At 37.9% G+C, this 15,024-nt stretch overlaps 1 protein-coding gene across 1 annotated transcript in view; it reads right to left on the bottom strand.

Annotated features, from left to right (window-relative positions):
* The window catches only part of TMEM242 (transmembrane protein 242), a 30,727-nt gene that overhangs the window by 11,973 nt on the left and 3,730 nt on the right, over positions 1–15,024 (bottom strand). Inside the window, exon 3 of the mRNA XM_036886746.2 lies at positions 11,283–11,420. Within this exon, the coding sequence (XP_036742641.2) occupies positions 11,283–11,420 (138 nt within the window). The remainder of the gene's footprint in view (positions 1–11,282; positions 11,421–15,024) is intronic.

The raw sequence follows: 15,024 nt of genomic DNA, 5'->3' as shown, positions 1-15,024 counted from the left end.
AAACTGCCCCCATTGAGAACCAATGAGTTAAAGAATAAGTAGGGGACAGATCACAGAGGGACTCGAACCATTTCAAGGAACTTGTACTTTATTTTCACTGAAATGGCAGAAGCAGTGTGATCAGATTTCACCCAACAGGTGTTTACTAAATACCTCCTCTGTGCTAAGCCCTGTCACAGGTGCTGAGGATACAGCACAACAATGGACAAGACAAATGAGGTATCTTTACATTCTTTTTGTGAAGACAGATAAAACAAGAAAATGGTCAATACAATTTCATTTTGCAATAGTGCTGCAAAGAAAAGAAAGCAGGATTATGTCAGAGAGGACCTGGGTGGTGGGAGTAAAGACGCTACTGTATTTTAGACCAGGTGGTCTGGGGAAGTTTCTCTGAAGAGGTGAAGTGAATTTGGGTTGGAATTCTGGATGCCAACACAGAGCAACATGATGTCCTGGGGAAGGAGATTTCACCCACAAAGCTAGAAAGCCCTCAGCAGGAACAAGCCTGGTGTGTTGAAGGTACCAGGCCAGCGGGGCATGGTGGCACCAGGCAGGGTTAGATTAGGGTGGGGGGGTGACTACTGTGGTTCAAGATGAGGTCAGTGAGGTGGGCAGGGCTACATCCTGGGAGACTTTTTCAACTGGAGCCACTGAAGAGTTTTAAAAAAGGGAGCGATGTGATCTGACTTACATCTTAAAATATCTCCTCTGGCTGCCATGTGGAGAAAAAATTCTAGGGCAAGTAAAGGAGAGGCTGGGATTCTAGAAAGGAACTACTTCAGCCCGCTAGGCCAAAGATGAATGCCGGGCCAAGCCATGTCTGGCAGCAGAGCTAAGAAGCAGGACGTGCTCCTGGACTAGATGGAGGCAAGGAGGGGAAGTGAGAGGACCTAAGATGGTTCTGCTGGGTGCTGGCTTGAACAACGGGGGGCTGGGGTGGCACTGACCGAAATAGGAGAGGCTGAGGGAGGAGCAGGCTGGGAGCATGTGAGGAAGCCAGGAGTTCTGCAGGACGTGGGTCGCTGGTGTGCCTCTGAGACGTGCAAGTGAAGGTGCGCAACATGCAGCTGCGAGGCAAACATGAAGGTTAGGCTGGGGCTGGGTTTTTGGACACGACCGTATTGTAAATTGCTTTAAAATGCAGGGACTGGAATGAGAGCACCAAGGGACCTAGGACAGGTGGAGGACAAAGAGTCTGAGGTCACTGGACACTCAGAGTTCTGCCAAGGGAAAAGCTGGCCACAGAGATGGGCAAAATGGCCAGGGAGGTAGAAGGTGTCTCAGAAGCCACAAGGTGGTGTTTCATGGAGGGGAGATTGTTCAATTGTGTCAAATGTTGCTGAGAGGTCAAATAACAAGGATAAAGTCAAGACTTTGATCTGGCAACTAGAGGGCACTGACCACCAGACACCAGTTTCAGGGGGTGCGGGAAAGAAGCTAGATTGAGGAGAGAAAGGGGAGGAAGAGGAGACCATGACCACAGAAAACCCTTCCAGAAAACCTTTTCTGTAAAGGGAAACAAATGGGCTGGTGACTGGAGGAGGATGAGGACTATCAAGAGAGAGTTTTTAGAGGTGGGAAAAACTATAGCACGTCTTTACATGGTGCACCAGAGAGAAAAACTGACAATCAGCAAAGGCTGAGAATAATTACAGCAGCAAGGTCCTTGGGAAGACACCAGGGGTGGGACTGGATACCCAAGTGGCAGGCACAGGCCTCTGGAAGCAGCAGGGACATTTCACGTGATCATCTTGAGGCAGGAAGTTGCCCCCAACTACTGTGGCTGTGGGAGTGGGGGGCGGGAAGCAAGACTTGGTGACTGATTAGAAACAGGGATGAGAAAGAGTGTGGTCTTGAATAGAACCCAGCTTTTCTTTCTGGGCAGCTCTGAGGATGCTGCAGCCATCCACTGTGAGGGACCCAGGAGTAGGTAGTGGGTTGCACTAAATGACCGTTCAGGTGCGACATACAAGCATCAGTATCAAGTGGGCCCAGAAGCAAGGAGCTCCACAGTCTGGGCCGGAGATGCAGACCTGGCCGCCTTCTGCATATGGAAGAACACACGGGAGTGGATGGAACCCGTGAGGGAAAAAATACAGGGCAAAGGAAGGAGCCTAAGTCTAACTGTGTAAAATAAGGGCAGCAGCATTTCCGAAGTAAATGAGATAGTGGGAAGCCAAAAATAAGCCAGTTGAGGATTGAGAAAGATTACAAAGAGAACAGAGAACTATAAAAGCCCAGGATCTGTAAGCATAGAGGCAAATAGCTGATATATCTGAGTCATCAAGAAGAAGTGAAATTGTGTTCAGCATAATTTACATTGTGGAAAGATATATAGCATATTTAGGAAAAGTATTTCTTCTTATAATTGTTAGAAATATTCCAGTCATGAAAATTAATTTTGAGAGAACACTTCATTTTCTGATATACTGGTAAATGGGTAATAATATATGTATCAACATATACATATATTTTTTCATAGAGTTTTAGATATTTATAAATGACTAACCAATAATGGTACCTTTTAAAACAAAGCTTAAGGGCAGCAGACTCACAGACTCCAAGAAGGGACTAACAGTTATCAAAGGGGAGGGGTGAAGGGAGGTGTGTGGGGAGGGAGAAGGGGATTGAGGGGCATTATGATTGGCGCACATGGTGTGGGGTTGTCACGGGGAAGACAGTGTAGCACAGAGAAGTAGTGACTCTGTGGCATCTTACTATGCTGCAATGACTGCAGTGGGGTGTGGGGGGGACTTGATAATATGGGTGAATGTAGTAACCACAGTGTTGCTCATGTGAAATCTTCATAAGAATATATATCAGTGATACCTTAATAAAATAAAATTTAAAAAGAATCATTAAAGGTAAGACAGTAAATAACTAAAAAAAAAAAAACAAAACAAAACACAGAAAAACAAAAAACAAACCTGAATCATTTCCAGAAGGGGAAAGCATACACTAAAAGGTCTTCATGATGCTTTAGAGAGATCTGCTCATGTGAGTCCAATTTTCTATGCTCAGTATAGGAAATAAGGGGGAAGAAAAAGGAAACCCAGGTGAAATCAGGATGCCTTTGCCCCAGCGGATGCGGCTGAGAACATTCTTGAGGTGATTACACATGATCTGTGTCAGGCCTTGAAACAAGAGTGCTTTCATGGCAGAGCTTACCTTCCTGAGCAACTGCTACACATTCTGCCTTTATAAAATGCTTTGGGGCCATTTTGCTTATAAAAGGAAATCGGTGGGTTTTTTTTTATATCATTAATCTACAATTACATGAAGAACATTATGTAGAGTCCCCCCATCACCAAGTCCCCCCCACATACCCCATTACAGTCACTGTTCATCAGCATAGTAAGATGCTATAGAATCTATCACTTGTCTTGTGTTGTACAACCCTCCCTGTGCCCCCCACTACATTATGTCTGCTAATAGTCATGCCCCCTGCTTTTTTTCCCCCTTATCCCTTCCTTCCCACCCATCCTCCCCAGTCCCTTTTCCTTTGGTAACTGTTAGTCAATTCTTGGGCTCTGTGAGTCTGCTGCTGTCTTGTTCCTTCAGTTTTTTTCTTTGTTCTTATACTCCACAGATGAGTGAAATCATTTGATACTTGTCTTTTTCCACCTGGCTTATTTCACTGAGCAAAATACCCTCTAGCTCCATCCATGTTGTTGCAAATGGCAGGGTTTGTTTTCTTCTTATGGCTGAATAACATTCCATTGTGTATATGCACCACATCTTCTTTATCCATTCATCTACTGATGGACACTTAGGTTGCTTCCAATTCTTGGCTATTGTAAATAGTGCTGTGATAAACATAGGGGTGCATATGTCTTTTTCAAACTGGGTTGCTGCATTCTTAGGGTAAATTCCTAGGAGTGGAATTCCTGGGTCAAATGGTATTTCTATTTTGAGTTTTTTGAGGAACTTCCATACTGCTTTCCACAATGGTTGAACTAATTTACATTCCCACCAGCAGTGTAGGAGGGTTCCCCTATTGGTGGGTTTTTTTAAGAGGTATCTTGGTAATATGCCAAAAAAGCTGATCTTCCCCCACCTTGGCTTAAAAATAAAAGTCAATCGGTCATTATCCTCCATTTTAAACTGAGCAAGACCCTGTAATTCAGTCTTTCTGCCACCAAATTGCTCCTCCACGTTTCATCGGGTGCGTCTCACTACCGGGATGCCAAACCCACTAGGGCTGCAATGGAACGGGAAATAAGGTCTATAGAGATGTCCTTGTCACCTCAGACCTGAATTTAACCAATGCACAGTGCCACTTCCAATTAATTTAAAAAGGATTTCAGGAAATTATTTCTCAATGCCTAAGCTGTTGAAGGCCAGAGAATTTGACAGATAGAACTATCTCTGCAAGATCAAGAGACTCTCTGTTCCGGGTGTTCTAATAAGGTATTATCAGGAAGTGGAAGCAACGCTGGCTCTGCTGACAAATGGTAATCAGAATAAAAAACTGGAGCTTGCTTCTTGGGGGCTGAAGCTGGTACAGACGTTTGGAAGCAATGAAATTAGATTAGGCAAGGATGCAGAAGGGAAATGTTTTGGCTTCTTTACAGACTTCCTGCAGATCATGAAAAAGTGGCTATCATTCAACAATTTGCCAGGACTTAGATTTATTTTTAATCTTTGACCAAACCTATAAGAAATATACAGCAAAAAAATCTATTTTCTTCTTAGATATCTTAGAAATTAAAAACTTCTAAGCTTTTCCACAGTTTTATTTAAAGATGGGGTTCAAGCATTCACCTACAATGTTGCTTCATTTGAACAGTGAGAGAATTAATATACTTAATATGAGATACACCAGAATGTTGGTAAAAGTAAAACTAGCAAAAAGTCAAAGGAAAGAGATCTGACTATAATTTGCAAAAGTTCTTAAGGCTGGTCATAAGGTAATTAAGAAATGAGTCTACATATTAACATAAAAAGTATACCTAGCAGTAGCTACAAAAAAAGAGTTGAGAAAATTAATTTTATCACAGTGCATCCACTATTGCCCTAGAGAAAATGTATAATAGTACTTACTGAAAGGCTATGTCTTATATTAGGGAAATCAAATGCCAATTTTAGAGAAATATTTAAAATGTATGTTTTATTTACATGTTTTACCTTTTGTTTTTTTAAAGAAAAGGAGGCCTGGGCTCCTGAGAAAGAAGCAACCTACATAAGCAGATGAGGAGCCAAGCCTAGTGCTGGAGAGTTTGCAAGACTCCAATCGCAGATTATTTCCATAAATGCCTTTATGGCAGTAGGACTTAAGAGAGTTGCACAGGAAAAAAGAGATTATTTTCCATCTATCAGACTGGCAAAAATTTCAGAGTAATAGAAGCTACTAAGGGCAAGGGTGCTAGGAAACTTGCATATATTATTTATAACTTCTAAATTGTATGAACTTCCCCTTTAGCAACAGACTTTTAAATTACATTTTAAAAATACCTTTTGATTCAACAATAACATCTTCTGTCTTTAGGACAAGTTTCTTGACCAAGAAAAGCACAAAAAGATGTATGCCTACAGAGGTTCACTATGGTGTTTAATAGTGAAAAATTACAATCTAAATGCTATTGGCAGGAGACTGATTAAATAAATTACAATGCACAATAGAGTACCAAGTAGCCATTAAAAGTGATAGAGATTTATATACTCTGCTATGCAGTTTCTATGACTATTCAGTGAAATAAGGTTCCAGAGTAGTACAGTGAAACATTTATATACCATGACATGAATATCCTTATTCAAGAAGGTCTGAAAGGATGTTTCTATTGTAGTGATTACAACTCAGTGAGATTTCTGGTGATTTTGTTTCCTTTTCTGTACTTTTCTACATGATTCTTCTTAAAACAAATGAGTACATATTTTTATTTTAAAAAAGCTATCTTTGTTTAAAAAAATATAGGTCGTATATGTATTTTTCTTTAAAAATAAGCACCAATATATGTAAATAAAAACAAATACTTCTTACCCTATGGTAAAAAATAAACAAAGCAAAAAACTCCCTTCATTAGTAAATTTTGAAATTTAAATCTCTAGACAATTTAAAGTATTTCACAATTAACTAAGAACATTTTCATTCATGGTTGTATTACCATTGAGTTTTTAGCTCCTCTGAGAGCAACTATTGTAATTATCTGTAAATTCTAACCATACCAAATACCATGAATATATTGAATACAAGCCACAGTAAACGTTAGCAATCAGTGATTCTGACCAGTACTTTGAAACAACTTCACCTCAAACAAATACTGAACAGGGATGCACAGGCATAAGAAGCTATAAAGTGCCTAATCGTACCAATCAGGGGTTATTTACACATTTAACATTTTCCTTCTAAGGGAAGAGAAAAAGATAAGTTTCCCACCAGCAATGTAGGAGGGTTCCCTTATTGGTGGGGTTTTTAAGAGGTATCTTAAAAAAAAGGGAAGAGAAAAAGATAAGATCGTCTAACCATAAATATGCTCAACCTTTTCAGAAATTCTTTAAGTTTCAATACCTAGTACAAATAATAAAAGGAAAGAAAGTTAAGTCACATGTGTATGCTTGAGTAACACGTAAATAACTGCAGGTAGCATGGTTTTTTCTTTGGTAACTGGGGAACTACAATTGGTATCACTAGAGATCCTTATTTACTCACTGAAGAGCATTTAGTTCAACTAATTTCTGAACTTAAAATGTCTGCCCTAATAAAACAACCTAATCATACAGGCCCAATTCTGCACTCACCTGGCCTGAACGTGTCAGTCCCCCAGGATCATGGACACAGCTGCATTAGGGAACCATAAACCCAGTGTAAATGTTCAGTCTTTTCATAATTAAGTTACTGTGATAAAATTAATGTTGCCTCAGCCATAATCAGATGATAAAATACCATAATTCAGAGTAATTGATAAAGCCATCCTGAGCAATCGGATCTTGCTTGTTGGCCCATGGGCTGGTCAGCAGGGCAGAGCTGGTGAGACAGGCCAGGCTAAACCACTCCTGACTTCTTCCTGGGTCAGGGAGGGTCACAGCTTAAATCCTGGGTTCATCTGTTAAGGTCTGTTGACAAGATAGCTTCCACTAGCTCTCCTTTCCTGGAACTTCTGATTAAATGACATACCATTGTATAACATACAAATTTATATTTATATCTTATGTATTACACATGTTCTATGTGAATTGAAATTCCATAATAATTATGAGTAAACAAAGAATAAAACCAAAACATTTCTAAGAAACTGAAGAGCTTGGCTTTATGCATTTTCAACATGTTCTCCTTTAGGCCAGCAGATGTAGCTGTGATGAAAGTAGAGAATGTAAGCTGCTCTTAAGTCAGCCATTAGATGGCACCCTTTTTTTGAACAGGGTTTATACTGGAACATCAATACAATTCAACATAGCCACCAATAATTATTTGACACTAGAACTGATTTTGATTTACTTGCATTTATCTAGGATGATAATCTCAATTATTATTATTGAGTGCACAGACCTGGACTATTTCTGTTCAACATCTTCTGATTAAGACTGTTTTCCTTAGTCATAGAAAGATAAGTGCCACAAAGAAGCAATAAATAGTAATAAAAGTTCATCACTGATAAACCTCACAGTTATCATCCAAACTTTCTAAATGCAGGAACTTTTTATATGCAAAGCTGAAACAGGCCTCAGAGCAGGGCCATGTAATATGAATTTTCTTACGAAGTCTTAAAATCCCTAAGTCCTCCACAATAACAGTGTACTGGGGTGCCATGTCTTAGCACAGTTCGAGATTCAGGGTAGGCCCATAAGGAAAAACTCTGAAATGTCCTAAATTAAGTGACATAAGGGCTGGAGAATGATTCAGAAAGACAAGGGAAGGTCATCAGTCAATAACCTTGGACCAAAGCTAACCAGAAACTCCACGTTCCCAGACAAAGTCATTTCAACAATCATCTAGAAGATCCCCAGGACCATGGCATCCCCCAGTGATGACCAGTGTCGGACCGTCATCAACAGCCAATCCACAAACCTTCTCTAAGGACTAACCACCCATCCCAAGACTGTCCCTGCTTTGCACTAGTCCACCTTCCCTGTTTGTAGCCAATGTGAATTTTAAAAACTTTCTTTCCTTGAGACCCCTCAAAAATGCCTGTTCCATGAGCCTGGCAGACAAATTGTTTCTGTTAACTGGCCTTGCTGCTGCTGAAGCAGAAACTTCCTGTCCCAGGACTTAGTCCTTTATCTGGCTAATGTCAAGGAATCCTTGTATTGCAGAGATCTCTGTCTTTATAGTGTTTGATTTGTCACCCACAAATGTCTTTTGAATGAACAAATTAATAAACACTACTGCTTTTAAAAGATGGGTTCTTGAAAAATTATCAGTGGTTTCTGAGAATTCTCAGGCACGGAGATCACTTGATATGCCTAATGACCTGTTGGTAGGAAGAGAATGTATTTGCATTTTCTCTTTTTAGTTAAAAACTTGAAGGTAAAGTATAAAAGGATTCCAAGTGTTCTTATATTTAACAGTGCCAACAGAAAATAATATTTCTCCCCCAAATATTTTATTTAGACAATCATCCTCTTATCAGTGCCATAAAACAAAGTTCACATTCTAGAACCTAAAATAGATGGTCTAGTACATGAAGCCCAAGTTCTTTAAGTGTATAATTTAATTTAAATAACAATTTTGTTGGTCTATGCAAATTTGGGTTGATTCATTCTGACTCTTTTAAATCAAAGACGATTCATATTTTCAAATAACTTTAAAACTTCACTACTCACTTTATGACCTACATTACTAAACTCCAGAAATCCACGTATCATTTCTATGCAGTCAATGTAAAGTGTTAAAAGACCCTTATAGAACTAAAACCTTCTTTATAGAAACCAAAAGCTTAATGACTTTATATAACTAATGTATTTCATCTCCACCAAGCAGATTTCATTTACAGTTAGAAAGTTTTGTGACTCCTAGGTAGCTGTGCTTCATTTTTAGCATAAATTAATAAAAATAAAATCCAGCACTATTTTTAAAAGTAACATTATTGTTAAAGCAATACATACTTAAGAAACATACAGAAAAGTAGAATAAAAAATTCACCTACATACCCATTATTTCATTCACTTATTTCTACCAGACATATTTCTTTCTAGTTTTTTCTATTTTTTTTCCAAAAATTGTTTTATGAGGGAAGAATGGCCAATCCCATAAAAGACTATGTCAATCATGGTGTTGGGGGAAATGAGGTCCACCTTGAAGATACCCAGTAAAACCTCTCACTTACCAAGAACTGTGTGGACGGCATCATAATCAAAACCCAATTTACTATAACTCCTTCCCCTCAACCTGGCCCCTTCTACATACTCCATTATTTCCCATCTTAGCTAGGGGAGGTAACACTGGAAAAAATCTAGGTGCTAAAGACTATCAGACTTCGGTTCAAACCTTGACTCTTGTCGATTACAAGCTTTGCGATCTTGGGTGAGATCTGACTCTGACTCTCAATGTCCTCATTTATAAAATGGGGGATATTAAAATCGATTTCAGTTATTATGAAGATTAAATAATCTGCTATGTCTAAGATGTCTGGTACAACACCTGAAGTGGAAGAAGAGATTTTTTATTGGTCAAAAGCAAAATTGAGGTAACAACAGTCATCAAAACTCCTCAGGCGTGGGTTTCTAACTTTTCCAGGCAGTACCTACTTTACCATTATGGTGACTAGCCAGCAAAGCTACTTTAGAAATAAAGGTTAGTCAGACTAGGAGAAGAGCAACATCTATTTGTCTAACAGTTTATTTTGAGTGGAAGTAGAATAGTGCCTCTGTTTAGTTATGATTAAACCAAATGTGAAAAACTCAGTAATGTCTATAATACCCATTACTCCCTCCTCCCTTGCATCTATTCCCCCACCTTGCAATTCCCCCTGCCTACTGAAGCACTCCCGTTGGCATACAAACATGCCGTTAATTCTCCCAACTTAAAAAAAAAAAGAAAAACAGCAACAACTCTCTTGACCCCACTCCCCCTTCTAGCTATGAGTCCATTTCTTTCTTTACAGCAAAACTCCAGACACCTATACATACTGCCTTCACTCTCTGCTCCATTCTCTTTTGGATGGACTCACTCAGGCCTTACCCACCAATGATGGCCACACTGCTAACTCAGCTAACTATCAGTTCCCATCTCAGTGACTACCCCCAGCATACACTTCCTCAAAATGTTTTCTTCACCTGGCACCCAAATCACCATCTCCTGGTTCTCCTTACTTCTTCTGTACATAAGTGTCTTTTGCTACTTTCTCCTCACTCCCCAACCTCTAAACTTAGGTGGGGTCCAAGAGCTCCTTCCACAGACCTCTTTTCTTTCTATATTCACTGGCCCGGGGAGCTCTCTGGTCTTGTGGCTTTAAATACTATCTATATACTGATAGTCTCAAATGTAGACCTTGTACCTCTCCCCTGAATTCCAAACTTTGTGTCTAACAGGTTACTCACTCTCCACTTGGCTATCTAACAGATACCTCAAACTTACAAGTCCCAGACGGAGCTCCTGACATTATCTCCTGGGGCTCCTCTCACACTGATCCCCACCCTTTTTTCAGTTGCTCAGACCAAAAAGCCTTGGAGATCCTTGACTTCACTTTTCCAACTCTCACATCCAATCCATAACAAATCCTTGTTGACTCTACCTTCAGAATATATCCAGAACCTCTTTTCATCAATTCCATTGCTGCCTCCTATTCCAAACCACCATTAACTCTCACCTGCCTTGAACTGCCTGATCCACAGACCCTCTACCAGTAGGTTTAAAAAAAAAAGCTAATCAGTCCAAATATACAGGCATTTTTTTTTTAGCTTGGGGTATAAATTACACACACACACACACATACTTCAAGGATTTTTTCTAATAATGTGTAAATTATTAATAATTCAATTTTAAAATGTTTTAATATTTTATAAGGATATTTATATATATGGATGTCAAACAGCATAGAAAATGTTTCAAATTAACTAATTTTACTGAACAGGTAGCTAATGCCAATTTATATAGAACAAAAATATGCTATGCATTAGTCATTACTTAATTATATTAGATGTTTTGCCACTTTCAAATATTTAAATTATTTATATGATTTAGTAGTAATGAGAAATTACCTAGTTATTGGTAAAAATTTCATCACATTCTATGTCATCACTTCCCAAGACAGTGAACAAACTATCCAAATTTGAAAATAGAAGATTTAGCCATGAGAAGTAGAATGAACATTCCAGATACCAATTACAGGACTGTAGTTACTTACACTGTGAACTCCTAAAGCTTTCCAGACTGCAAAGCTGATCACACCAACCCCACACCATGCATAAAGTGAGCCCCAACCCAAGGCTCGCAAGGCAAGGGAAGACCCGCTCTCTGGTAAGGCAGCTGTGGCCAAAATTCCCTGCAATAAAGACAAAAATGTTCGGGTAAAAGTCGTTTCAGAAAATAAATATTTGGCAAGTGTTTGAAATTAATGACTCTCTGTGTAAGTACATAATACTGGGAAACCAGACCAACCAAGCTCAAATATCAAGTATGCTACTTAATAAACTACATGACTGAAGCTACAACTTCCCTGATGGACAGATACTGAGCCCGCAATGCACTGTGCCAGGAGCTGTCCTAGGTACTGGAGAGACAAAGGGAAACAGCAACTTCGTCCTGATTCACTTGGGGAGGGCGGGGTAGGGAGGATAGGGGTACAAAGACACATAAAAGTTAATTATGATCTAAATGTAAAGTGTAACTACAGAACTATACATACATGGCATTACGGGCCCAGAGAAGGACACCTAATCTAACATGCAGGAAGAGGAAACTTTAAGGAGGGGTCCCTGGAAGAGGTGTACTAAATCCAAATTTGAGAAAAGATGTCTGATATGTCAGTGTGAGTACTTCTAAATATATGTGCAAAATGCCCGGGACACAGAAATTCAGCTTATGGAGGCTATTAATGACAATTAGAAAATAAACAGTGTTTATGACTCTTCTGTGTTTCAAGTCATAATATTAAGGTAAAAATCTACAACTATAGTATGAACAACTCCCAGATTATCAGCACATGAATTTGACTAGAGAAGAATAAGAATGCAATGAATGGATGCTTCAAAAAGGAATAAGCATCACTGAAAGCAATGAGGCAGGGTGGTGGCAGGAGTAAGGTGGCCATTAAAAGACAAAGATTCTGGGAGGAACTGTGTGCTTGATTTCTAAGGTCTTTCCCAATTTTATGCTTGGGTAATGTAAAATGTAAATTGGCAGTGTGGTTTTTTTCTTTAATTTAACTCTGAACTAATGCAGAGAGAGATTAAGTAACTGGCTCAAGGTTTCACAGCTTGTAGAAGCTGAGAACGCAGTCTGGCTTTACACCAAGGGAATTTGCCATTCCAGTATTTACCATATCCAACCATAAATACAACACAATATGAAATACAAATGAAGTATCTTTTTAAACAGAAATTAAAATAAAAGCCATCATTACATGAGATAATACAAATATATACACTACTGGAAGCAGAGAGAGTGACAATACCTAAAGGCCTACTTGAATTTTAAATTACCAAATAACCAATTTGGGACACTCATTTAATTTTCACAGTTTGATCCCACTATGAAATGTAACTTACCTTTTTTGTTTTGTTTTGTTTTGTTTTAAGGTATCTATAGAATTTAGGAAATATAATAATTATTTTTCCCTGTCTGCTAAAATACACTACACATTGACAAAACAAAAATGCTCAGAAATTACAATAAAGAATTTAACTTTCTTAGAAGTTGAATCCTATTTTTTCTGATTGTAAATCACTGTGGAAATTTTGTTATGTAAGAAAAAGCAGAAGGATGAATGAAAAAAAATCTATGTTATTATCCAGCCAACCAGGGTAAACATTTTGCCATATTCTCCCTCTTGCGTTGTTTGTGGACATTTTAAAAACATTTAACACCATTAAAAACTTTATAGTCATTATCTTATAAAGTCAAGAACTCAAATATTTTTCATGGTTACACTGAACTAACATACCTTAGCTATTTGTTATTATGTATACTAATTTCAATAATTTTTATATTAGAAATTTCTTTGTGCCTAAATGTTTTCCTGCATTTCTGAATAACTCTTCAGGAAAAATTCCTCAAAGTGGAATTTTATAAGTTGATACATACTGCAAAGTGTTTGTTCAAAAGGCTGTCCCTAAGATACAGTGCGGTTTCACGAGGACCATTTCAAAAGTTTATGCCATGCCAAACGTTTGTCTTTTGAATTGTATAGGTGTGTTATCTACCCAAATTTTTATTTGCATGTTCTCTTTATGTATTAGTGTTCTTTACCTCTTGTACCAATCATACGTGCTGACGTGCTGTCATATTTCCTAAGTATGGGTTAATTCCTTTTATCTTGTTTTTGTTTGTTTTTGGTCATAAATGCATTCTAACACTTATAAGCTTACTAAAACACCCCCCATTCAAAAGTCAGTCATTTCTCTTTTCTTTTAGCTGCATTTTTGTTCTTAAATTGTTTGTTCTTTTTACCCCTAATTTCTTAGCTCATCTGGTATTTACAGTATTTTGATTCTGATGGAAGCTGATGACTAAAGGGAGATTACTTCAAAACTGCCTAGCAACTGCCCCAGCACCACTCTATTAAATTCCTCACCTCCCAATTTATTTGAGAAACTTACATATAGAGGTTCCTGTCTAAGCTATTTTTGCACTATTATCTATTTTTTATGCCAGAACCAGAGACTTAATTATAGTATCATAAAATCTTAATATCCAGAAAGTACATCATACTCATTACTTTTTACAAAATTTTCTTTGCTGTTTTTGCCTATTAACTCTTCCAGAAAAACCTTAGAACATTCTGTCACTTCTAATCACCATTCATTGGCATTTTCATTAAATGATATCATACTAATATACTAATCTGGTAAGAGATAGCACATTTATAACATCCTGTCTTCCATCTGGAAATACATTTCCACAATTCAAGTCTTTTTTTTTTAGAATAATTTTCTTCATATTGCTTAATCCATTTGATAAAGCTTTTTTAACTGCGTTTATTTGTGATTGTGAATGCTACTGATCACACAGCAATGCTTTATCTTATCCCTACACCTAGCACCATGCCTAGCCCTAGTAGATACTCAGTATTTGCTGAATTACATTTTAAAAAGATACACCTTAGACCTAATCAGATTTTCAAGAGATATTTTTAGCCATTTTCTATGATAAAGAAAATGTATCTTTTCATGTTGGTATAATTTCAGAATGGTTCCCTAGATACCACAGATCTCATGTAAATGCACTGACTTCCAATTGGCCTAAATTTTCATTCAGAAGCAGTACCATTAACCAAATATTACTAATCCACATCCAATTTAAGTACTTTGGCCTAAATTTTATTTTAGAAACATAAAAATTCCTTATTTCCCTAGGAGGGGCAGAGATTACATATGTATTATATATGTACACATATTTTTAAAAGCCAGCTGAGCCTGCACCTTCCTTTTTCTGTTTACTCAAAGAAGAACAAAGAAAAATGAATGTTCATTAGCATTTACTATTGCTTTTCAACTCCCAGTTTTCTACCACAAAACTCAAGTAAGACAATGTGAGTAAGACATAAAAGGAATGATGACCATTTCCTTGAAATAACAGCAGTGTAGGCAGTCCCCAACTAAAAGCTGATTATTTTAAAGTCCTGTTGGGTTGCAATCTGAATCTGTATTAAAATTAATACCCAGCTTTCCAGGATAGTGGATGGCAATCTATTTAAATAAAAATTTCCTAAAAATAGTATTTATATCCTAGAAGCAATGAAGATGGAGAGATTGCCATGGTGAATGAGTTGCTTAATTCATCTGTGCCTCAGTTCAGTGGGGAGAACAGTACAGTAAGAAAGCTGTGATTGGGGTTAAGTGAGCCCTAGCCCTTATAGCAGCAGCTAGTACATGATAAACACTCAAATGTTAGATATTATTACCATTATTAATGTTAGAGAAAACTGA

This window comes from Manis pentadactyla, chromosome 12 (genome assembly GCF_030020395.1).
Source record: "Manis pentadactyla isolate mManPen7 chromosome 12, mManPen7.hap1, whole genome shotgun sequence".
NCBI lineage: Eukaryota > Metazoa > Chordata > Mammalia > Pholidota > Manidae > Manis > Manis pentadactyla.
The sequence above is the reverse complement of the archived record's forward strand: the minus strand, read 5'-3'. Positions and strand labels throughout refer to the sequence as shown.